Raw genomic sequence first — 24,805 nt, 5'->3', positions numbered from 1 at the left:
TTAATTGTCTGCATTGCCAGTGTTGAAAGCACAGAAGCACTCCTGTTTCCCTAATCAGTTTGGTACAGTGTTTTGGTGAAGGAGTTTCTTTCAAAACTTCCCTGATCTCTTGGCATCCGTCCTGCCACCTTCTGGAACCATCTGCATCTCTCTGGATACTCTCGTGCCAATCCGAGCCATGTGTCTGCCTGTCCCCCTTCTCCGTGTCTCTTGGTGAATGTCGGCTGGCAACCAAACTGTAAGCAGCTCTGTCCCGCAGCATGCAGTTTCTCTTTAACATGGCCCTGGTGCTGTAGAGTAGTATTAGCTGCTTGGCCTAAGGGCGCTTTTTTAAACTAAACAAAGTAAATGTCGTGCATTTGTTACTGGCTTAAATTCTTCATAGCTGTCCAATGCTACAGGAACTGAGAATTTATGTTTAGTCGCAGTCTACGGCGTGTCCTTTCCAGAAACAACTCTGCAGTGCTCACAGTGTTGGGTACTGAGCGAGTGAAGTGGATTTTAAAACTGGTTTTATCTTCTGCTCAGACTTGGTACATTTTAACAATAAAATATCCTGACGTGCAGGGAGTCCAAGTCCCTTTCCACATCTCTGTTGTGTGTCTATTGCCAAAAATATAATCTCAGACGTAGAGGATGCCTTGATTTGTATTTAAACACATCGTGTGCCTGAGGTTCAGAGATGCTGAACACTTGAAACTGCCATTGGAGGTGGTGGAACTCCAGAGGTACTGCTGCAGGTCAGGTTATTCACCTCAAGTGTTTTGAATTTATTTAAAATTTAGGTGAAGCTTACCTCGGTTGATGAAAGGTTGGACAGCTTCTGGCTGAGCATCACCTCTGCCTGCGGGAGAAAGTTGTTGTTATTCACATGAGTGACAGCTAATTACAAATAATAAATTGAAGATTGTAATTAAGCTGTCACCTTACTTTGATTCTAATCTCCTTAGTGTATGCAGCAGACTGAGCTCTCTTGGCTCTTCAGCCATCTGTAAAAGCCAGAAAGGTCCTGGGTTGGATCTGACATTGCTCCTTCCTCGGGGCGGTGTGACATGTGCTTACCAGGTGGCATACCTACACTAGTGCTCCTGGGAGCTTTTCCATCAGTACGCCCTAAAGAATGTGCTGTCTTATCGCCAGCTTGTTTTATAACCACGCCTGTTGTGCTTCCTTTATGAATATTTCCCTTGCACAGCAGTGTAGAGCCACTGGATGTAGGTCAGTTCCTGATTTTCCATGGTCAAGGTGGAGAGGAGAGGACCACAGGTACCGATTAACTAGTTAATTCAGTTTGACACTTCTACTATGCTAAGAGACAGGAGAGAATACACTTACCTTTCAGACTAGTGCAGGATTCTCCTTTTAACTTTTCCACCAGCTGGTTTACTTGTGTCCTAGACCTTCTCCAGCAGAACTTATTGTTTGAGGGAAAGCAATACAGCAAACCACAACTATAAGGCTGCCAATTTCCAACTGTCTTTGCAGGCAGTTCTGCCACTTTATAGAGCGGTAAAACATTTGTGATTGTCCAGCAGCTTCTGGCTGCGGCTGTGGTTTTAGGGGACCCGGTACCAGTTCTAAAATGTTGCGGCCCCATCGTGCAAAGCACTAAATCAGGCTGCTTAAGTTGTGTTCAAACTTTGTGCCCATTGCTCGTGTTTATCTGCTCAGGTTTATGCTGCATCAGCTGTCTCCTGTCCTCTCAAAGCAGCTGCACAAATCAAGATGGAAAGTCTAAAGTATTTTGGCTGACATCTCTGTATGGTGGGCCTGGCTCAGTTGATAGAAATTTGAGATCCAGCTGGAATTTGGAAAGACCCTCATGGTTTTAGAAAGTTTTTGTTTTGAGTTTGGCAAATAAGGAAATACATAGAGCTGCTTCCCTCTTAAAGCTTCTGGGGGAAAAAAAGCTGCATCATTCTTATACTTCAGAAAAACAAAAATTTTCAGAGTTGAAAGTCATCGTGACAATCATGGAGGAACCCGAGGTCCAGACTAAGCTTCTTCCAAAGGGTTAACGTCTAGGTCTGCTTATTGCAAATGTGGGGCAATAAGCTTTATAGTATGGACAAGGTATCCTGAACACAGCATTGCTTCCCAGTTCTGGTGCTGCCAGTCTGACAGCACCTGACAAATTGTTGACTCTTCCAATGCATGTTTTAAAAACAAACAAACAAACAGAAAAGCCCCAACAACCTATTGCCCCAAGCATGTTGCAGTTTGGAGGTCAGATTGTTTTTGTTTTCCCCAGTCTCTGCTTTGCCAAGCTCTGGATTCAAATGTTAAAGGCCCTCAAACATAACACTGCAGAGATGAATGCCATCACAGCAAATCTGAATTATTTTTTTTTATTTGCCCTTTGTAGTTGTTACTGGGTATTCTCAGACTAATACGAAAAAGCAGGGAACATTTTTAGTGTGGTTCAGCCAAAAATTATGTCAAATGATGCTGCTTTTAAAGAAAACAATGCATGCAAGGGAGAAGACGTATATACTACAATTGCCTATTCCTTTAATGGGGTTCATGGTCCATTTTTCCTTTCCCTGTTAATAAGCTCTTGATGTATATCTGTATCTTCTGTCCTGTTCAAGTTAACTCTTGAATCTAGTAAGAGATGAGTTTTTGAAGTATTTTTTAGACAGACTTGCATGCAGTTTGGTACCTTGTGAAAGACAAGCTTTTCGTGCAGCCTGTCTTGGTATACGGGCAGATTTTTCTGTAGGAAAACCTTTGTTGTATACTTCACTGAATGTTTTTATTTGTGGTAGAGGTTCCAGAGTAATGACTTGCAGGCAGAAACTGCAGGAAGAAAAAGACGAGTACGTTTCATTCCAGTCTTGCATTGTACATCTCCACCTCTGATGGTTTTTATCTTTTTTTCTTTCAGTGAACTTTGAAATGCATTGTAACTTGTTTAAATAAAATAGGAGCGCCCCTGGTAAAATAGAGAATGTGGTATTAGTAGTCATGAAAATGGAAAGTGTAAGAACTACCATGTTGTGTCAAACCAGACACTCCCGTAGCTTTGTGTCCTGTCCCGATGGTACCAAATCTGGAAGAAGATTTGTATGTTGGAGAAAAAGCAAGCGTGTCGAAGATGCGGAGCGGCCTTTCCCCGGCTAGGAGGGTTTTCCTCCTGCACCTGGCCCATCCCCTGCAGTAGGCTATTTGTCTAGATACTAATCTTATCTAAAGCATCGTAAACCCATGTCAGCTTTTGGCCTTCCTGGGTTAATCATGTATGAGCACTGAAGATAATTTGGTATAGAGAGAGATGAATGTTAATCAGTATCCTGGTGGAAATTTCACTTCTAGCCTTTCCATTTGATCCAAGGCGGCAGATAATTCAGCGTACTGTGTGTACCTAGCTGGTGTTGAATGAGTTTTATCTCCTTTGACATGACTTCTGATCAGTTAGATGTGTTATGGAGGGCTATAAAATGTCTCAGTCATCTTGTTTAGCTATGCTCTGTTGGTGGGATAAGAGGTCCGATAGAGAAGAACGATACCTTTCAGATAACCTCATCTGCTGCTGCCTAAAGATTTCTGTTTCAATTTGACACTTCTGATTGCAGAATAAAAGAATTCTGAGAATCTCTGATTATCGTCTGTGCCATTAAGTGCAAGTTTAATTGCTGAGTAGAAGCAAGAAGAGTTTGGAGATTTGTTCTCCTTGTTTTCCTTGGACTGGCCCCCCGACACACATATGTGTAGTGCTTGTGTGCGTGTATATGCAAACACACACTCCCTCTCTCTAGGAAAAGCAGCAGATGAGGCTATTTTTGCGTGTTAATTTGGAGTCGCTTGTTTGTCATCATCTGGGAACCCTCCTCCAAACACTGTCGTTCTAGCTATTGTGTTTCAGCTCTCAAGAATTAATACAAGGCGCAGCTTATTTGCGTGCTCTCCTGATTTAATTCTCAAGAACAATTCCCAAGGAATGATCACATCTTCTTTGAGAAGATAGCAGTCTTCCTGTTTTGCAATGCGAAGTAAAATAGGATTATATGGTCTTTTCTTTTGCATCAGTGGAGATGCTAGTTAATGCTAACTAAGAAGCTTATCATGCCAGAATACCTTAAACCAGATCTCCTGAATGGCAGGTTTCCTGCTGGTGTAACTCTTACACTGGTGTTTTATTGGCATGGCTGCATTTGTTAGGGAGGTGTAATTCTGCCCTTTCCCTTTTCCTTTCCAATCTGAGATGGTAAAACTGCCAGACTAAACTACGCCTGTCTCCATCACTGATTTTCTTGGAGAATAAAATATGTCTACATTGACAGAAAAAGGCAAATTCTTTTCTTTTCTTTTTTTTCTTGTGTGCTTGGAAAAAATCCCTTGTGCCTCTACAGTAAAAGCAAACAAAACCGCTCAAAAAAACCCCACCCTAGACACCCCCGCTGCCCCCAAACCTTTAACTAGTATCTATCTCTTACTCCTCTCTGACCTGTTCCTGTCACCTCTCAGACCTGCATAGGCAGTTTTGAGACGAATGTTCCTGTGGAGATTTGAGAAGGCATTGCCAGTTATCTGTGCACAAACTCAGAAGCAGACAAACTAATTTAAAGTTGCTGTTCGTGTCTGGAGATTTGCACTTTTGAAGGGGAAGTCTGTGGTTATTGTAAAGATGGGAATGCCTTTTTTTCAGAACGGCATGACGGTGAGTACTCAAACTAGTCTTCTCCTTTAGTCTTAAGTTCAAGTGAGAAATAATTAATTATGCTATCTTAATATTTACCTTAAGAAACATGTCTTAATTAAACCCTTATTTGAAGGCACTACTTTCCATTCCATTTTGATTTAATTAGGAGTGCTTCAGGGGTATTTCAGTGCCCAAGTAGTATTTCTTACGTACGTATGTTTTCTCTCTTGAAAAGTTACATCGCTTTGAAAGATTAATATCTCTTTCACCTGAAATAACCAGAATTTTCTAGCAAATGGGCAATTAACAACTATTAAGAGGTTCTAAAATATTAGTACTCTGTAATTTTTCGAACAGTCCTAAACTGCCCCTACCAGAAAGGTCTTTTGTCAAGTTTCAGTATCATTGCAGTTACAGTAGACATTCAAGCTGCTGGCATTTTCCTGAGCAGCGTTTTGTAAGGGAGGCTTAAGAAAAAACCCAAACCCTACTTTTTTGCTTTCTAATATATACATAACTGTGTTTTTTGAATGTCCGTTAGCTGCGTTTCCACCTCTAGCAATTAAGTTGAAAATGTCATTAATTTGCTTTTGAAGTAACGCCAGCGTGCAGTGGGTTTTGCTGCTTGAATATGTTCCTGGCTTGGCAGAAAATTTCACTTGATATGATTTTGAAAAGGCCATTTTTCAGGTTCTATCATGTACTTTCATCTGTAGCTTAGCTTGTTTTGTCCGTAGCTGTCTGCAGCTGCACTTTCTTTTTTGAAGCTCAGTAACCACAGGTTGCAAAACTTGGTTTGCCGCAGAATTTTCTGTGCTGTCCAGTGTGAAGTTTAGGTTCAAATCTGTTAATTCATGTTCCTTAGTCTTGGAAATGGCAAAAGTGTGGATGACCATGGACTGGCAGGTCTAATTTAAGGAGGAAATGTGGGAAAACTGTACTGTAGTGACCCATCTGGGAAAACAAAAGAGAACCAGTAAGCTGTACGATCTTTCCTGTTCCTGTGCCAAAATAGTAGCGATACTAATTAAAATGCATAGTTTTATCCTGAAGCAGTTGCTTCAGCATTGTCAGGCAGATCACTCTGAACGTCCCTCGCGCAAGTGGGATAATTTCAGGTAAGGGTGTTCGGCAGAAGGGGCTGTTTCTGTCTGTCTGAAATAGGCTCACTGAAAGTCAGGTGTGCTTCACTGTCCATCTAGTCTAAGCTTCCTGGATGCTTTTTATTTAAAAATAAGTTGTTTTAAAAGGAAGGATTTAGTTATACAGAGGTGAACTTGTGAGCAGGTCTACAAATTTGTGCTCTTTGGAGAAGCACAAATATTGTTTGCAATGGATATTCAATAGCAAGCTGTTCTATATTGCTGCATAGCTGGAGTAGAGGCGTATTTTGTTCCCAAAAAGTTCTATGGAAATGACTGAAATTGAAACAAAACCAAGGTTTCAATATACTACTAATAATTGAAGGCCACAAGAGAAGAATGAGAGAATAATCACAGTATTCCCATCCTGAAAGAATTTAAAATACCGTCAGCTTTATCTTTAAATGGTAATCTGCTAATTATCAAATCAAAAAGGAATGATAAGAGTTGGTGAGTCATCAGTGTGAAAGGGAACCAAGGCTGCGGGGCATGTGTGTTTGTACGTATATCTTAGGTAATCAAGCAAAAATTAATTTCTCTCTTCAATTCTAGGTGCCATTGATGCTAACGATACCTAAAACCGCAACCCTAATGTCCTAGCTGGATTACTGAGCACTTTTGTGATTCCTGGAGGTGCTGCTGTTTAAATAAGAAATTGTCCTTAGTACTTGGCCTGTCATCCCAGAAGCATCCTCCTGGGTACTGTATGCAAGTCGTTGACATTCTGGAAACGATGGGGATTGGTAAGAATACCACTTCAAAATCAGTGGAGGCGGGAGGCTCAACAGAAGGCAAATACGAGGATGAATCTAAACATCCCACCTTTTTCACCCTGCCTGTAAGTAACACATTCAGGTACTACATAGTCAAGCTCAGTGTGAATCAGTTAATAATGCTTTGTTCTAATCATGTTGTACAAAGGCTTTATTTCCACAAGTAGTTAGTAAAACCTCTTTTGCCACTTGTTACTGTTTATGTATAAAAGTGGCCAATTACGTTGTCTGTAGTTATTTCACGTGTGCGCCCCAAAGCAGTGCTGTTCACAGGACATGCGATACCTCAGGCAGTGCGTGCTTAGAACAATTAACTGTCCTACTGCAGAATGCCCCAGCCCCCGGTATGCCCTGAGTTGCTTGACTAAGAGTAGCAGGCAACAGCAAGGAAACATTTGCTTGTCGTCTTCTACTTATTCATATTTTCAGTTGTATCATTCTGTTGTACGTGTCTGCCTCTTAAGAACTCTGCCAGTCGGTCTGCTGCTGGTTTCCCCCCACCCTCCGTTGACACTGTCCAGGCTTTGAGGAGCTGTATGTGATGTCTTTCAAGTTTCTGTGTATTCCTAGACATACTGTTACAGAAATGATTGCTTGCCATGCTTGTAATGTTTTCTCACAAAATGTCAAAGGCAGATGTCAAGTACCAAGGGAGAAAACTGAGTGACATGAGGTGTGATTGCAGAGAAAATGTTTATTTTAAGACTTTGTGTTTCTTTTTTTGTTTTATTTTTAAGGTCGTGATAAATGGTGGAGCAACATCCAGCGGTGATCAGGATACAGAAGACACAGAGTTGATGGCCATCTATACCACAGAAAATGGCATAGCAGAAAAGGTATGTAGTGGTTTCCTTCTGGGTGAGAATTCATTCTTGCTTTTTCAGTGCTATTATTTGTCCACACTGGTTTGTGGACCACACTGGCTGTGAGATATTCTTCCTCTAATCAAACATGCTGACTTGCAGATTCAGATTGGGCTTGGGGGAGTTCTGTCCTCATGACTCTTCTGGTCACACATTTGGGTTGCAGAATGCGGGGAATGACTCAGCAAATGTTAGAAGCAGTTAATGCGCTTTGACCTGGCACCAAAATGCATAATATGCAATTTTTTTATTTCTTCATTTCCATTGGCCTTTTGCATGGTTTCCCTGATAAGGTCATTCTGTGCTGTTCTTCAGTTCTTAACTTTTTCTGCATTTAGTCAAGTAAACTGGTGGTGTTGAGTACCGTCAAAAGTGGGACCTTTCCCGCTCTCTTTCCCAATTTCTTCCAAGCTCCAACCTCATAAACTTAATTTTTCTAGTCCTTTTTCCAAGTAGGGGGCTGCTTATTATTATTGAGCGACAGCTTTATGAATGAATTTCGGGTCATTCATAAAAACCCTTGAACGTTTTTCCTTAGGATAACAATGATTGTTATCTTAGCTATTCAGAAAGACAGTGTTGAGGCCTCAAAGGAGACCAATTTGGTTGTGATTTTTCCAGCTTTTTTCTCAATTCCATCGTTCCCCAAGGCTGTTCAATAATAACCTTGCAAGCAGAGACGGTGTGAACCTGAGCTTTTGTTTAAAATAAGGAAGAGGATTACAGTAAATCTGAACAGCACCTTTTTCTGAAATGTTTATATCTAATTGGCTTTGTGGTTAAGCCTTATCTCTGAAAAGCCTCAGTTTGACCAAATTTTTCAAATGTCCTAATTGAAACAAGAACAAAACTCTCTTGGTTCCAAGCAAGAGCATCATGATGCTCATTTCTTTGAGGCTGTAACTTCTGTTGGGGCAAGGGTGATATCAAAGGGTGTAGTTGAGGTTTTCTAACTCGGACATCAAAATTCACTTCTGAATTTCAGATTTAAAATACACCCTGAACAGGGGATTCTGACAGAGGTCTTTTAGTGTTACCTTTTAAAAGAATGTTATGAATGCCACGATGTGCCGTCGTATACTCTGTCTTTTACAGGTAGTCTGCCTGTTTGTCTTGAATACATCTCTACTACCATTTTGATCATGCTGATATTTTAATGGACAAATTTTGGCAACTGTTGACGTGCATGTGTCTGTGATGGCTGATTTTTGGAGCATGCTCAGACTAGCGTGGAGAGAGACAATCTGATACAAAGCCTTGAGCAAAAGGTGTTGGGATGAAATTGTGCAACTAAGATAAGCGATCTCTAGACATTAAAGCATGTCTTCATGGCCTGTTTTTTACCAAATGTGTATTTTTCTCCCTTCCACTTGATCCAGGTGACCAGAACTGTAAACGTTGGATGATAATTCACCTTAAAGAGACCATGAGCTTTTAATCAACCAAATCTGCTTGAGTTAAAGCTTTGCTGTGGCTTACACTGAACGAACAGTGAAAGGAGGGACTGTAGCAATTAACAGCCTCGAGTATTAAGATAGTATTTCTGGTAATCTAGGCAAGCCTCCTGCTTTTCACTTAAAATAAGTGTGTGCATGAAACGTGTTTGTTCGTGGCTTTCCATTCCTCTTGGGAGATCATTCACCAAAAAAGCAAACAAAAGACCTTGAATAAAAAGCCTTTAACAAAGAGGACTGAAATGTGCTTAATTGCTGGAGGATGCCCAGTGCTTACATTGTCTTGCAATATTTGTTAGCTGAAACAATAAACTATTGGCCCAGATGAGAAATAACTGTATTGCTGCATCCCTATAAAATAAACAATACTATGTTGCTTATTGCTTAATAGAATTATTTTGAACATGTTGTCGGGTCTTTATTTAAGGTATTTCTCTAAAGGCCTTATTCCCCGCAGTTAATCAGTTTTCTTTTGGTCCTTCCCACTAGTATTTGATAACAGAGCCTTCATCTTGCACTGTTGTTGGTGTTTGCTTCTTTGGATTTTGGGGTGGATTTGTTGATTTGGTGTGTCGTCGTCCGTCCATCCGTCCCCCCAACATTTTTGCTCCACCTTTATCTCTGTCTCATTTTTTTCCCCCCTGTTTATACTTATTCTGTGCTTTTTTTTTTTTCATTTTTGTGTTGTCCCACCTTTGGCCAATTAATACTAAAAAGAATTAGTCTCTGATCGATATCTCATTCGAAAAGGTGCAGTTCATTCCCAGCAGTTCCCTCCAGCATACTATGGCATACTTGACAAGCATCAGCACATAGTCAGTGTATTAAACCAGCAGGCACACGCTCGAGATCTGAAAGGGCCAGTGACTACCCAGTGACTTACCAGCAGGATAGCCAGACCTCACCCTAGTTCTCGAATTCCTCATTGTTCAGTCTCGGTCTCTTTTATGTCAGTTCACTTTAGCCAGTATCTGCCAAAGGTTTGATGAAGGTGAAAACTTCTTCTTCTGAAGCAGAGTAAGTCTGGCTTTTGGAAGGAATGAGGAGTATCCTGGATTTTTTCTTTATCCGACCGCTTTGCTGTGTAGGACAGACATTGCTATGACAATTATGCCTTAAAGTTTGAAATTCTTTTGTTAGAAGACCTATAAACTTCGCTTTCTAAAGGAGAGCTTAAATTGGTTAGCAGTTCTCTATCTGTGCCCAAAGAGAGCTTTCTACCTGCCGTGGATGAGTTGACTTGTTCCTAGGCCTGGCGCCTGCTGATCTTTTTTGTTCTTTGCAGTCAAATGTAGGCATAAATGTAATCACAAATTAAAAGCTCCGAAAGGACTAATAAACTTGCTGCATGTGCCGTGGTCTTCCTGGTAGAAACAGGTCATCATTTCTGATTTCCGCAGATTCCCCCCAAAGAGGAGGGGGAATATATAGAATAGAATAGAAGGGCAGGTGGAAAAGTTAAGGAACGCACTTGATGCAACCTCATCAGTCCTATGAAGAAAAACCGGTGTTCAGCACTAAGTGGAACAGTTAGGTAGCTACTGGATATTGGTCTGGCAAAGTTAGAAAAGCTAGAGAAGAGGCCAAAAGATGGGTTTTCAAAAGGCAGGGGCCAAAACAGAGTCACCAATCTGCACAAATCACTTACTGGGTTTTTAGAGAACCTGATATCCCGCATGGGAGCATCACAAACTTTGAAAATCCCATTTCTGTCCGTCCTTGGAAGGAGTAATGCAGGTTGGTCAGTGCACGGTGGTAGGTGTTGTATCTTTTCAAACTGCAGTCAGGTGGGGAACTATCCACAGTTTGTTCTCCTAAATCTGTGTTGCTATTTGGGTGGCTTCAGCAAGCCAACATTGACGTGATTCATGAGGCAAACATTTAATTTCTGCTGATACCTCTCTGTTCCTGCCTCATGAGCAGATGTTGTAACCATTCTTACTCTTCCTTCATGACCTCTGCCTCTCTGAAAGTGTATGATGACCTCTTAGTCAAAATGTTGAATAAACAGGCACTATCACTGGTGAGCAAAGTTCTCGGGTGGAGCATATGTTGCAGTGAAATAGAGGAGAGGTGAGGCAATCATACACACGTTTTGGTTTTTTTTTTATATATATGTGTGTGTGTGTGTTTGTATAGTCTCTGGGGGAAGGTTAACAAAACTGCTTTATAACAACAGGAAGTACCACAGGAGCTTCTTTGGGTGAATCTTTGTTTTCCTGAGAAAGTTCTTGGAAGTAGCCTCTAGTGATGATAAATGTCCTGCTGTTTGTCCATAACTGCATTGGCTGCTGAGTCTTCCTCCTTCTGCCTGTCTTGGTGGGTCAGCCACTTTGTGCCCTGCCTTGGATCTACACACAATTGCATTGACATGAGGATGTACACATTTTTTCCTAAGTTCCAGTTAGAGACAAGATGTGTACAGGTTTACTGCTGCTCAGTGCTCTCCTTCCAGTATGAGGTGAAGCTCTAAAACTCAAGTTCCTGATTTTTTTCATTTGTTGTGTTTTAGAGAATCAGGTCTTTCATTTTTCAGTCAATGAAAAAATGACATCGGTGCTGCAAATTGGCAAGATGAGTTGTGCAGTGAACAATTTCCCTTGTTCCTCTGTTTAGAACCTGTACCTTATTTAAACTAACCCTGGTGAGCAGATTGCTCAGAGCTTAACGTTGTTTAGAAGAGTTTTCTGAAATTAGTGTTTCTATATTTTGCTTTTCCACTGTAATACCCTCGACCTTTCCATAGCGGTGTGGTCATTTACACTCCCTGAATTTGAATTAACCCAGTGGCATTTGTTTTCCCAACAGAAATCTGAGGTAAGAGGGAAATACCATGGGTCAGTCTGACTTCCCTGACCTTGTAGATGATAAACCAAAAGGAGATTATCTAAGCATAATCTGGGGATATGTTGTGATTTTTGAAGAAGTAAAGACCATTTGAGGGAAAGTCACGAGTCTGGCAAAGTTCCCGGTCTTTGTGTAAGGCTACTTCACATGAGTTTATTATGTTCTAGTGTGGATTAGGTCAGAACAGTAGTTATGTAAGGTATTTTTTGGTTAGTTGAGCTCTGAAATTATAAAATCTGATACTTCCTCCTGCTTTTGTTGTTGGTATTTGGACTTTGGAACATTGTGGTTTTGTTCTCAGGAATTTCAAAACCAGAGGATTTGAATGAAAGGATTCCACTTAGTTGTAAAGAAGAAATGATTGAGCTGAATCTTGTTTTAATGGAAAATCTGCAGGGATTTTGATGCGTGTGTGTGTGTGGTCAGTTGTCTGTTAGCTCTCTGCGAATTAGGGCACATGGTAGGCCAGAATGTGGTCTCGCTTAAATTCCTGTAGGTTTGGAGGAAGTCCACTTGACTAATATAAATTGGCTGCGGATGTATTCAGTTACAATGATAGCATTTTTCTTGACTGCTTGAATGTGGGGTGGAAGCAAAAATAATAAATCTGGTGGCTAAAAAAGGTTAACCAAGACTGAAATTGAGTAAGAATTAAGGGGGGAAGCAATTACCATAATGAGGAACTTTCTTGCCTGTGATTTTGGTCTCTTATGCAAGGATAGCCATTCTGCTTTGAAAATAGCCATTGTTGACTCTTCTACTTAGTTCTGATTCTTCCTTTTTTTCTTTTTTCTTTTTTCCTTTTTTTTTTTTTCAATAAACAGTTCTGTCATGATAATCCCATTTTTTGGGCACCTTTTGGCTGCCAGATCAGGTATATCATAAACGAACAATTGTTGTGTTAGTATAAATAAGCAGGGAATGGCTTATAGAAGTGAATGTGTTCGGTAAGAGTTCAGTAGTTACAGCCGGAGATGAGCTCGTCGTCAGAGGTAAAAGGCTTTAAAAATGTAACATATCAGCATTGCTTGGGAGTATTATACCAGCCTTGGAGTATCTGGGAATTGCCTGATAGTTCAAATTCAGTTTATTCACATGTAACAGTAACCTACTGTTGTTGTTTGTGTCCTCCCCCACTTTTTTTACCCTCCCCACCTTTCTACCCTCCCTATCAAAATAGAGCTCTTTGGCAGAGACGCTGGACAGTAGTGGCAGTTTAGACGCACAGAGAACTGACATGATTTACACTATCGAAGACGTTCCTCCTTGGTATCTCTGCATATTTTTGGGGTTACAGGTATGTTGCAAAACAGCTGTAATATTTTGCTCTGTAACTTAGAGCTTGTTTAGCATTTTCTGTGTAGTTCATTGCGTTTGTGTATGTGATAATTTTATTCTTCCCACGCTCTCACAAGTTTGAAGAAAGTGTTAAGATAGTTTCTTCTGAAGTTGATCACAAAGATTACTGTGTTGATAATGATCTATATTATTGTTCGCTGGCGTATGCATTTGTGAGATTCACTTCAATATTTAGTCTTCTAAGCTGCTGTTAGCAAGTAAGTGAGCAAATGCTAAGAGGTAAGCTTCAGAAAGTGACATCTGGCACCTCTGAAATTAAAGATGGAGAGAGATAATGGTTTAGACGTGAAATCTTGAGTATTAAAGCTGCTACTGTAGTCATTTCAGTTCTGCCAGCTTGATAGCATCATCCCGGACCTGTAGGCTCGCTAGTAAGTGGGGCAGGCAAGTTCTGCACTCCTTGGAGCGAGAGCGTGTGCTTCCTGCAATGAGTAGGACTGTAGTGGTGAGCTGGACCCTACTACCAGCTCAGCCACTCACTTGTGTGAAGCGGAACAGCTCATTTCATCTCCTTTCTTTCTCGAAGGGTAATAATATCTGTCTCACAGGAATGCTGAGAATTTGTTAATATCTGTGAAGTATGTCGAGATCTCCAGACAAATACATTCCAAAGCATCCTTTTTATTTCTGCCTTTCCTCAAGGGCAGGCAGTTCTGTAGGGGTTATATTTTTACTTGCATTGTTGAATATGGTGACTCTTGTTTGTTTGTTTGCTTAATGTATTTGGATTGAAAAAGAATTAGTGAGTACCTAGTTTCTGGTACTTGGGAGCTTATTTGCATCCTAGTTTGTGTGTGTTCTGAGTTCATTTGTAAGCTAATGGTTTTTCACGTGGTTGAAAGTGAATGGAGTTGTTTATCTGCTTTTCTGAGTTAGAAGCTGTTTTCAGCACAGTTACCTAGATACCTCATCAAGAACAGTAGCCATGTAGCTATTTAAATAACCTAGTTTATCCTACAGAAATAGTGATCATTAGCAACAGGCTAGTTGTAGCTTGACATGGAAGGAAAATATTTGAAGAAATGCTTAGGACCAGGAAGTGAGAGCTTTGGTGGATAATTCAAAAGCGAAAATATCCAATGCAAAAGAAAAGATAGTCATAAATTTGTTTACGTATTAATATTGGCTGCAGTATTAACAAACCATTTTTCTCTTCACAGCATTACTTAACGTGTTTCAGTGGAACTATAGCAGTGCCCTTTTTGCTAGCTGATGCCATGTGTGTTGGATTTGACCAGTGGGCTACCAGCCAGTTGATTGGGACCATTTTCTTCTGCGTGGGCATCACTACATTGTTACAAACAACTTTTGGGTGCAGGTGAGATTCGGGACTTGTTTCTAGTTGTTGAGATGGTGGTAAGACTAGACGTCTGTTGGGATTTCCAGGATGCAGTCCGAGATCCAAGAGGTAGGTAGTCTATTTTCAAAGGATAAACATGAAACACAAGATAGCAGGTCAAATACAGGGCAGTCGGGGAAAGCTTTTGGAAAGCTGCTCCCAAAAAAAGGTGGATCTGAAATGAGAGAAGGCATTTCAAGGGTAAGAAAATACAGCAGGGACAGGGATAGGGAAGAAGGAGGAGGGAAATCCATGAGGCCAGAGAAGGTAGAAGTGTTTCTGGGGGAAAGGAAAAATTCATACACCTTGGTAAAGAGGAACTAATTTTGATATTTTTATTAGTTTCTTGAATGATGCTATATTCTTGCCAATGTTTAGGTTGTTGTGATTAGTCCTACAGCAAATTGTGTGCTTGTTCCCGTAAAGGGCCTGTCAAATTAAAAAGGTAGGGAAAAATGATGAGGGTAGCTTTTTATTCTCTGAACTGAGTGTCTCTGTTACCTTCCAATGCAAACAAATCGTTTGTTTTTATTTGTTAGTTGCTCTGAGTCGCAGGTAATGATCCTTGCTTGAGATGGGAAGAAACACATACGTTAGTGTAGCCTTACAGGGATGCCTGTACCTCTCCTTTGGTCTGCTCTCCTTAGGAGGATGCGAGAGACCAATTCAAGTGTTAGCAAATGCTTGTAAAAATCTGGTGTTGGTAAGAACAGGATGTTGTTAATTTTATTAACATGAAGAGGAATCTTTTTAAAAAATGTGTATTCTACAGTAAACACTGCAGAGGGATGTTTGACATGTTTACTTCAACTTTGTTGACTCTGCCTGTGAGAACTGGGAATAGCTAAAACCTGCAGAGTTATTTCTTCATCTTCTTGAATAAACCAATAGTGATAAGTAAAAGCAGAAGAAAAGTGCATGTTTTAAGAGTATGCCCTCAAATGGTTGCTTGAATGATTCATGGGTCATTTCGTTCAATTTAAGAACAATGTGAGCTGAAATCTTGCATTCCAATAGAAAATGGACAAACACCCCCCACATTTTTAAAGATTTATCTAAGAAACAGAATCTTTGGGTGGAAGAGTTATCTCAGTAGGGTGCAGAAGGCAAGCCTATGGTAGATCACTTGCAGTTATAGATCAACTTTTAATCTAAAAATTTTCCAAATATGTCAGGTTTTCCAATGTAATCTTTAGTTGCTATTTTAGTTAGCTTTAGTTAGTTTTCTTGTCTTTTTTCCTTTGAAAAAACCTTCTCTTTATTTTTTTATTATGTCTTACTCAACTTATTAAATCGCTCCGCTGTTTTGTATGAAAAGTTCATTCTGATGACAAAACAGCATAATGAAAATTGTGGAAAGAGAAAATTTTCTTTCCCCAATGTATTTTCTTTTAGTCAAGACTACCTGCAGTTGTTAATCGTATTTTCTGCCTGATTGACTCTTTGTGCTCATAGGGTAGCTTGCCTTAGCTGTAATCATAAATTTTCAAGTACCTCATCTGAAAGGAGGCAGAGGAGCAGAGTTGTGCCCTTTGGTGTTTTGAACCTCTCTTTTAATGGGAGTGATGTATTTTTTTTTCCCCATCTTCTGTTTGTACTTTATATAGGGAATCGAGGGATTGTTGACCTAGGCAGGAACTGGAAGATAAGGTCTTCTATTGTTCAACTTTGAGTGTCTCCTCCCTGGATTTACTGAAGTTTAAAATCTTCCAGTTTTGTAAGAAGTGCAGAGTTGCGGATGGAGATGAACTCAAAGGGGAGCTTGATTTTCCTGCACTTCTACCAACTTTCTTCTTCTGCCTCAAATTTATCAGAAAAAGCTTAGTTTTTATGCTTCCTGAGACTTGTATCTCTTCACAGAACTAAAGTTTGTCATAATTTGGTGTTTTCCCTAACTAATCTCGGGCTCTTTCTCTTTATTACTTACTATAGGGTGATTTTTGGGCTCTTGCAGAAACCAGTGTGGTCCCATCAGTTTGAAATGCTCTGTTCCTTCTGTATAATCCCACCTCTGCCCTCCGTGGTGATTTTTTTTTTTTTTTCCTTTTCAGTGGCTTCCACTTGCACTGTGAAGTACATGTTTATATACTGAAGAGGCAATTGTATTTGGGTCTTAAAATAAGTGAACTTGTATCTAAGGAGAAAATTTCCGCGGTTGAATGTTTTATAACTATTTAATATGTGATTCTGGTTTTATGTAAGGGTGGGAATGGGATATAGCAGCGATGTTCTCTAAATGAGACTTTAAAGTATTTATTGGCAAGTCTGTCAACTGCAAAGTATTTCAGCAAATAAAGCCACTATGGCTTCAAAAGGTCAAATTCCATGGTTTAAAGGTCCTCAAGGATGGATTTAGCTCACTTATGAGGAGGAGTTGTAGCCAGTTTGGTACCCATACTAATTTTAGGAATTCAAGCTATTTATTAGGTTATGTAGTAAGCCAAAAGATTTGGCAAGGGTTCAGAGTAATTAGTATGACTGAGACAATCAAATACAGCTTTAATATACCTAAACATTTTAGGTTTGTTGCTGTGCCCACCGCTATATTGTCTAGGCATTCTTACATCTGTGTGATATGTTAAGATAACAAAGACATTTCCAGATGACTTTAACTGCATAAAAAGCTCTGTCTTCACAAGGGCTGGTGCCAAAATTGAGCAACTTCACAATTTAGACATGAAATCAAAATGATACCCCAATCATAAGCTGGTGGTACTTTACCCAGCTAGTAATGAATGCCTGCCTTAGTGTTGGGAAAGGTATTTCGTAAGTCATGTTCCAGACTGCAGCTGTCTCTTCAGAAAGAGACTGATCTTGGTTGGCTGGTTTTGAGTAATAAGTTTTTAAAAAATAAAAAAAAAAAAAGACTTTTTTTTGTCTGCTTAGGAAAAAAAAAAGCGGTATTTTGAGCCTACTGGCCCTTGTGGTAAATATTCCAGGTTAACTGTCTCATATAAAGGTTGAGCAGATAGCTAAGCAAGACGTGCTAAGATCTTATTATTCAATATGTATGCAGGGTATTTTATGTGGTACAAAACTCACGATCTGGACCTAAGTCTCAGTACAACTGACTTCATCACTGGAGAATGTGTTTGCAATGTATATTTACAAAATCGTTAGGGGGGGACAGTGTACTGTGTAGGTGGGCTAGAGGAGTAACAGCTTGTTACAGGTATTGCATATTTTGCCATGGGCACCAGCTTGCTCAGTTTGCTTAATGAACCTTGAAAAATAAGGTGAATCATTCACTCGTAGCTACCAACCGTTTCTTCCCCAAAGATAAAGCTTTGATTTTTGCTTGAAGAAACTTAGAAGGGAATTGCATACCAGTCAGGTGTGCTCAGATGGCTTGTGTATTTGATGAAATTTGACTTTCTAATGCAGTTTTCAACGTTTGGGGTAGGTGGGTCAGCTTTTTAGATTGCTCATGGCCCAAACTCCTTTCCGATGGTAGTTCAACTGTTCTAACTTCCTGCCCGTGAACTTTACAGCTACTGTTAGTAACATGCTTCTGGTTTGATCTTTTTTGTGTTAAGCATGTATAGGATTTTTTCCCCCCACAGATTTTTTTTTTTTTCTTCTTTTTTCCTTTTTTGTGCCTTTTCTGATCTTTATCTGAATCTGCTACAGTTAGTTCTTTTTCCTTTACCGGTGTTTGCACTGGCATCAAGGCACTTCATTGCGGCTGTAAAACAACCATAAACACAGTGCAGTAACTAGAGCCGCATGAGCAATTAAGTGTTCCACATGTTAGAGTTTGAGATCTGCTATTAAAGAGAATCTTACTACAATCCATTAATGACGGTATTTGTAGAATAGTTCAACGTGCATCTTCTCTGTAGTTAAGTAACATCTGGATATCTGTGATGTTATGCAAGCTATGGTTGACTCAATAAATACATAGTTGGTGCTGGTAGATGCTCTTTAGATCTTAAACCTTTTGGGAAGTGTAAACACCAATGCTAAGAATGTCATCTTGAAATTCTTGCAGCGTTTGTATTTATTGTTGGTAGCCACCTGGAACATCTAATCAGCTCTTATCAACCTAATAGTTATTTACACATACATTTAAAGGTGAATGTATAAATGACTGTACTTCATTATGCAGAGGGAAGGTATTGAGTACGCAGACTGCATACTGCTCTATCAAAGAGCTTTTTTAGTGTGGTGGGACGGTAAAAGCTGCATGTTCAGCAGTCTGACTGGTACTTACATCAGAACGTGCATCTGTATCCTTGTTGTGCTGCTGAGTCAAAACCTTAAATCAATGTCTGGTACCTGCATGCAGGTATCTGGTAATTATCTGTTATAGGTGTTGTATTAATAACTTCATGCATGTAGTGTCTTCTGTTAGGTCTTTGGTTTGTGAAGTCTTAGTATTTCTATGGCTGTTCTTTTTAATAAGAAATTCTCATATTTCACATTTTTAATAACCCCCAATAAAGGATGGTTTTGAGGATGAGTAACCACCTAACTGCAATTGATATCCTGACACAGTACCGTAACACCGAGAAATGTCAGCATCTCTTCTTTCCCTTTCCACCAGGTTACCCTTGTTTCAAGCAAGTGCTTTTGCATTCTTAGCACCTGCTAGAGCAATACTCTCCCTGGAGAAGTGGAAATGTAATAATACAGGTAATGGTCGTTTATGCTTGTTCAGGTTTAAGTGACAAATGACCCAGATCACGTACAGTGCAACTGCCAAACGTTTTGATATGGAAACTGGAAGTAATGAGCAGGGAATATGAAAAATTCTCTCCTTTTACAATGTTAAAACTTTGTGCCTTGGAAAAAGATTCCTAAAAATGCCCTTTTGGAACTCTGTTTCTGAGGTTTTTTTAATGTAAAAAATGTTGACAAAAGAAATCTAGCAGTAGCATAAAACGATTCTTTTGTTAATAATGTAGAAAAGGCATAAGCATTCCGTAAATGCTCCTTTCCGGTATTTGGAAATAGTGAGTCCGATCAAGTCCTTTTAAGTTGAGTAGTAGGAAGTTTGAGCAATGTTCAGCATCACCTCAAGACCAGTATTTTCAGCTGTGTAACTCATTCCTGACAGGTTTTGCAGAGCAAGCTTTGACAATATTTGGATGTTCATTTTAACTTTTTCTTTGCTAACGTCATCATCCTGAAAGGTTTTGAACTTATTTAGAGTGAAAATGGGCAGTAAAACTGGTTGGGTAGGGGGCTTTTGCTTTAACTTGGGTTAGAGAACTGAAGTGGAAACAGCTCTGGCAGTTTTTTTCTTAATGGGGTGTGGTTATTCAGTAATAAGGTTGTGGGCAGTGCAAGACAGCAGTATAGAGAAGCAGGCTGCTTGCTTCTAACTAAAGTTCTTCCTGGAGGTCCTTTTGATTCTCTAATCATTTATATTTATGTTATTTATGTGTTTATAAATCTCTTATGATTCACATTACGACCATCTAATTAATTTTCCTGATGTTTTTTCTATAGAAAACTTAGCTTTGAGTGTTTACATTTTCTCACTGGGGAAGTCAGATTTAGCTACTGGGAAATAGCACATGGGTTTCAGTGCCCAAGAGGTAAAGGCAAACTATGGCGTGCTTTAATAGTGCTAGCTGTGTTGGATATTTCTGTGCACCAGAATGCGCCAGTATCCTAATACACACCTTGTTGAAAGAAAATACTGTCTGATAACCTTTGATGAGAAAGCAATTTTTTCCACTACTTCAGCTTTCCAAAAAGAGCCTTTGCTGCATCTTGCTCTTGAACCTTTTAACCTTCAAAAGGTGTTCAGATGGGCTTGTTGTCACGGGTCAGTTCATCATTCAGTGAGTGACCTAAATTGGTGAACAACAAACGTTGGAGTACTAGATTCCTAGTGTGCAGTTGAGTAATTCTCCATTCATCCGTTTACTGGAGTGGGAAAAGAATCCCTAATTGACCTTTCTTTCTGAAAGTTATGATTTTTTTTCCACTGTGGTACAGTGGGTAAAATTAGTGATTAGCTCTTGGGGAATGTAAGCATGCTATTACTTGATTTGTAGCATTGCAGAACTTTTATTCTGTGTGAATCAAGGCTGATTGGTCAGACACAGCTTAAGGAGAGATTTATATTGTATTAAATGATGGCAAAGTGGCCGAGGAATAAAACCTGTGTTTTTTCTTCTCTTCTTTTTGTAAGATATAACAGTTACAAACGGAACAACAGAACTGCTTCACACTGAGCACATCTGGTATCCCAGAATACGAGAGGTAATGTGGGAGTAGCCTTTAGCTGTTGATCTGTCCGATTCCAGTTAAGTTTCTCACCTAACCATCTGTGTGTGCTCGTCTTTAAGTTGGTAATTTCTTCCTTCACTGCGATTTTCATTTGAATATATCCCTTTACTCATTTCATGGAAGTCTTCATCTTTTCAACTTGTTCATTGCTGGACAGCAAATACAAGGAGTTAGTTACCACATTCCAAAAGATGCGCAGTAAAATGCACAAGCAAGACGAATGCTCTTCTTGTAACACTTTGCGATTTGTGCTCACTGCTAGCAGTTCAGCTGCTACCAGACCGCTTGCCTGCTGTCGCTCTGTTCAGTAGGCTGTCCCGTGGAAGGTAAATACGCAGTTAGCAAATCTGGTTCATCCCTAGGTGTCTTAAGTTGGCGACTATTCTGATAAGACGTTGATTCTCCCAAGAGACTTGCTGAAATATATCAAACTCCTTCTCCACTCGCAGCACTGCAGTCTGAACTTCGTCATGCTCTGCAGAGCCCAGGATGAGGGTTGTGCCCAGGCATCACACTAGAGTGGTAGATAGCGTAGTCCAAATTAAGGCGTGTGTCATGGAATTTATCTCCCATCCCGTTGCTTTGGGCTGCAAACTTTTTCTTAATTAAAAACAACCCCTCTCTCTTCCCCATGTTCAAACCATAGCTACATCCTGCCAAGAGCCCTGCAGCCAAGAGGGCTGACAGTCTCCTGAGACCACAACGCTGCTCTATACCAGCTTCTAAGGAGCACTTGTGAACAATGCAGCATACACTCTGCCCCTAGGAGCTAGGAGCATCACCTCCGTGGCGCCACCAACCCTTGCCGGTTCGATCTGAGAGCTTAAAGGTTAGCCTGGAACCCAGGTCTCCTGTCTGACAGTGTGATGTGCTATCCACACAACTACCAGACTGGCCCACTGGTCTGTTGTGTAATAGTTTTGTGGAGAAAACCATAAGTGTTATGCTTAAGCAATAAGTCACTTAAACATAATGAGCTGTTTTATGACGAAAAATTTGCTGAGTTCTTCTGTGTCACTGAATTCTTTTAACTGCAGTTTGTAATCCAGAGCAGAAAAAGAAATGTTTTGGATTTGCTTGTAAGATTTGACTGAACTGTCTCTTTCCCCTTCTTGTGTGTTTAGATCCAAGGTGCTATTATCATGTCCTCCTTGATAGAAGTGGTGATCGGTTTGCTTGGCCTTCCTGGCGCCCTGTTGCGATACATTGGACCTCTGACCATCACGCCAACTGTTGCTCTCATCGGCCTCTCCGGTTTCCAAGCTGCTGGAGAAAGAGCAGGCAAACACTGGGGTATCGCTATGTTGTAAGTACTCCTGGGTGTTCTTGGCTTAGGCCAGGGGGTCCCAGTTGGTGAGTCGTCATGCAGGAATTTTGGAGTGCCAGGTGAAAGGCAGAGTCTGCTCGGCTGCCAAAGGTAGCATGGCAGTGCTCCCAGCGTGGAGAAATACCGTGCGCAGAAATGTGAGTGGCTCTGGATAGGGTCAGCTGGCAACTTGGGAATAAGGACAGCAGCGACTCGAGGAGGCAGGAAAGGACAACGGCTGAAAGTGAGGTGTGGAGAACAGAGAGTTTTATAAAACAATAGTTGGTCTGGGAACCATTGGCTGGGTCTAATTCACTGCTACGGAAAAGATGATTTAGCAAAACACCAGAGAGGTTAGTGAACAATTTGTATGTCTGTTTTTACGATGCTGTTGTGTATGTTTCTTACTCTGCAACAGCGAGCAAATACCATTAGTCGTAGTGGTCCATTTGTCATTATTACTGGTTTGCTTACCTATAGCCAAGAGAAATTTGTACGATGACAGAGAGCATGTGTATTTCCATGAATGCCATCAGTGGATGAGGCATAAGTAGACGGATTTCTGTTTAGTAGACAAAAAGGCTTTTAGAGTGAATTTCAGGGCTTGATGTGTGTGCTTCTGTAGGTATAGATGCCAGGGAAATTAAAGAATTGAGATCGGTGGTATGAAAGGGAGTAACTGAGAAGAACGAGATGAAGAGAAGACAAAAGCTTCCTGTGAGATGCTGTGGATAACCAGCCAAATAAGGATGGAAACCACATTTTCAGGAGAAGGAAATTGGCTGAAGCAGTTGCTGTGTTCAATGTATAGCGACCAACTTTGTGCTGGCTCTGGAAGCGGAAGGAATGACTTGATGAGATCAGATTCTGATCTGACTAATCTGTTTGCACAGTACTTTGAACATGTAAAGTGCAGCTTATGATTAAAAGGGCTGTTTAATTCTCTTTTATCTTGGATGTTAGCATCATGAACATTTTTTTAATTCTATTATGTTCAGCAGCTGACCCAAAGGAATGTTTTATTTTCCTGTAAAACAAATTCTGTGCAAGTTTAAATCAATCAAGCAGACCTTTGGTGAATCGGACATGGAAACGTGTAATTAAAGTTGACGTTTTCCAGATGGAAAAAAATAAATCAATTTAGGAACAGGATTTAAATATTACCCAGTCAATGAGTATTTCTGGCTTTTGCCACGCAAAAATGTGCACTAGATTATTGAAAATAACTCCATAGCCATCTAGAGCCACTTAAAAGTAACTTGATCTCTACAAGATGTAGCACTTGAAATTGTCTTGACTGTTTTGATGAGATAAAAATACTGTATTGCTATCTGGCACAGCAGAATAATACCTGTGTAAGAGCTATTATCCTCTATTAGCCGCAGATGCTATTTGACAAGATTTTTGGTTTCTCAAACAGTGTTCTGACCTCGCTTGTTCTGCGGGTGCCAAGCTGAAGTAATTTAATCCATAAAACACAGCGCATCGTGATCTGTAAAAAGGGAAATTATTCCCAAACTGGTCTTTGCCTGTATATCTGGTGAACAAAACTGTTTCTTTGGGCATTTAAAGATTTGGTAGTATTTTACGGAATGGCAGTAAGCCCCCCTGCCGTATAGCCAATATAATATTATTTACCATAATATAATATTATTACATTATTTACAACTCTATACTAAATAAATCAAAATACAGAGCCACCTGTCCTCAGGGCTAGCGTGGCAGGATAGCTGCTGTTAGGGAGTGGAGCCCATCTTTCCATAACGGACTTGGAGAGAGATGCCAAAGGGTTCCCTGAATGCAAGGAAAAGGTGCCTTTATCATCCGACTCTAGTCGGGGGTAAAGGCTATAAATGACACCCTTCTTGTACAGAGCTCTTTGTTCCTGGAGACTGAGGGAGAATAAAGCTCTGTTTTGTTTCTTGCAGACTGAAACTGATCTTGGACAGAAAAGGGAGGGAGGCTTAAAATCCGCCTTTTTTTTTTTTTTTTTTTTAAGTCAGCTGATAAAAACATAATCTCAAATTTCAGAAGAGCTTTGCTTCTTCAGACAGCTTGACTCTTTGTGTAGTCTTTTTATAGCAAAACTGTTTTTGGCTATTTCAGAATTGAGCAACCTGCCCTGGCTTTTTATTTTTTCATTGCCGTGGATACTTATTTTAGCTGTAGAGTTGAATTAATTTTTAACGTATGGAGGAGCTTAGCAGTTTTGATGAGGGGGGGAAAAGCATAATACTTGAGGCATCTAAAAACTGCAATAAAGTGGGTTACTGCTGAACTGCAGCTGAATGGAATCTTTTTTTTTTTTTGGCTCTATTCAGCTTGATTTACAGCTGTTTAGTGAAAGATGCATATACAAAAAAAAATTGGGTTCTTAAGAATTGAAGACAGAATTTCCCTTGACAGAAATTTTTCAAGTGCTTTTGGAGTTTTATGCAAATTTTGAAATGTAAAAATTAGTGTATACTGGCCTCCAGTTTTCCTGTTTCTTCCCATTTGCTAGCAGCAACCTTTGTGCTTCATATGCAGAGCAGACCTGGACACACAGATAGTTAGAGTCGAAAAGAAGCAGGCAGCGCAGCATAGCGCTTTGCTAATGGCTGCTTAGCTCTGAAGATCTTTTTTTGGTCTGATTCGTTTTCCTGGTTTCATTTACCTGTTTGCTGCTGGCTATTTTTGCAGCACTTTAGAATACAAATTATGTTGTTTTGGCTTTCACGGAGTAATAATTTATTTAAAATATATTCTCTTACGATGCCTTGTCTTGTGCTAAATTTAAAATGTACATTTATATTTTGTGTCTGAAGAGTCTGAACAGGTTTGTGCTGAGAAGGATT

At 40.0% G+C, this 24,805-nt stretch overlaps 1 protein-coding gene across 2 annotated transcripts in view; it reads left to right on the top strand.

The window, feature by feature from the left end:
- Positions 1-24,805, top strand: part of SLC23A2 (solute carrier family 23 member 2) — a 52,654-nt gene that overhangs the window by 18,196 nt on the left and 9,653 nt on the right. For both annotated transcript variants that reach the window (XM_050910340.1, XM_050910341.1), the window contains exons 2-8: positions 6,337-6,622; positions 7,295-7,393; positions 12,902-13,018; positions 14,241-14,398; positions 18,966-19,054; positions 20,565-20,635; positions 21,787-21,968. In XM_050910340.1, coding sequence (XP_050766297.1) covers positions 6,491-6,622; positions 7,295-7,393; positions 12,902-13,018; positions 14,241-14,398; positions 18,966-19,054; positions 20,565-20,635; positions 21,787-21,968 — 848 coding nt within the window. In that variant the 5' untranslated portion in view covers positions 6,337-6,490. The remainder of the gene's footprint in view (positions 1-6,336; positions 6,623-7,294; positions 7,394-12,901; positions 13,019-14,240; positions 14,399-18,965; positions 19,055-20,564; positions 20,636-21,786; positions 21,969-24,805) is intronic.

This window comes from Gymnogyps californianus, chromosome 23 (assembly GCF_018139145.2).
Source record: "Gymnogyps californianus isolate 813 chromosome 23, ASM1813914v2, whole genome shotgun sequence".
Taxonomy (NCBI): Eukaryota; Metazoa; Chordata; class Aves; order Accipitriformes; family Cathartidae; genus Gymnogyps; species Gymnogyps californianus.
Note: the sequence above shows the minus strand (reverse complement) of the source record. Positions and strands in the feature narration are given on the sequence as shown.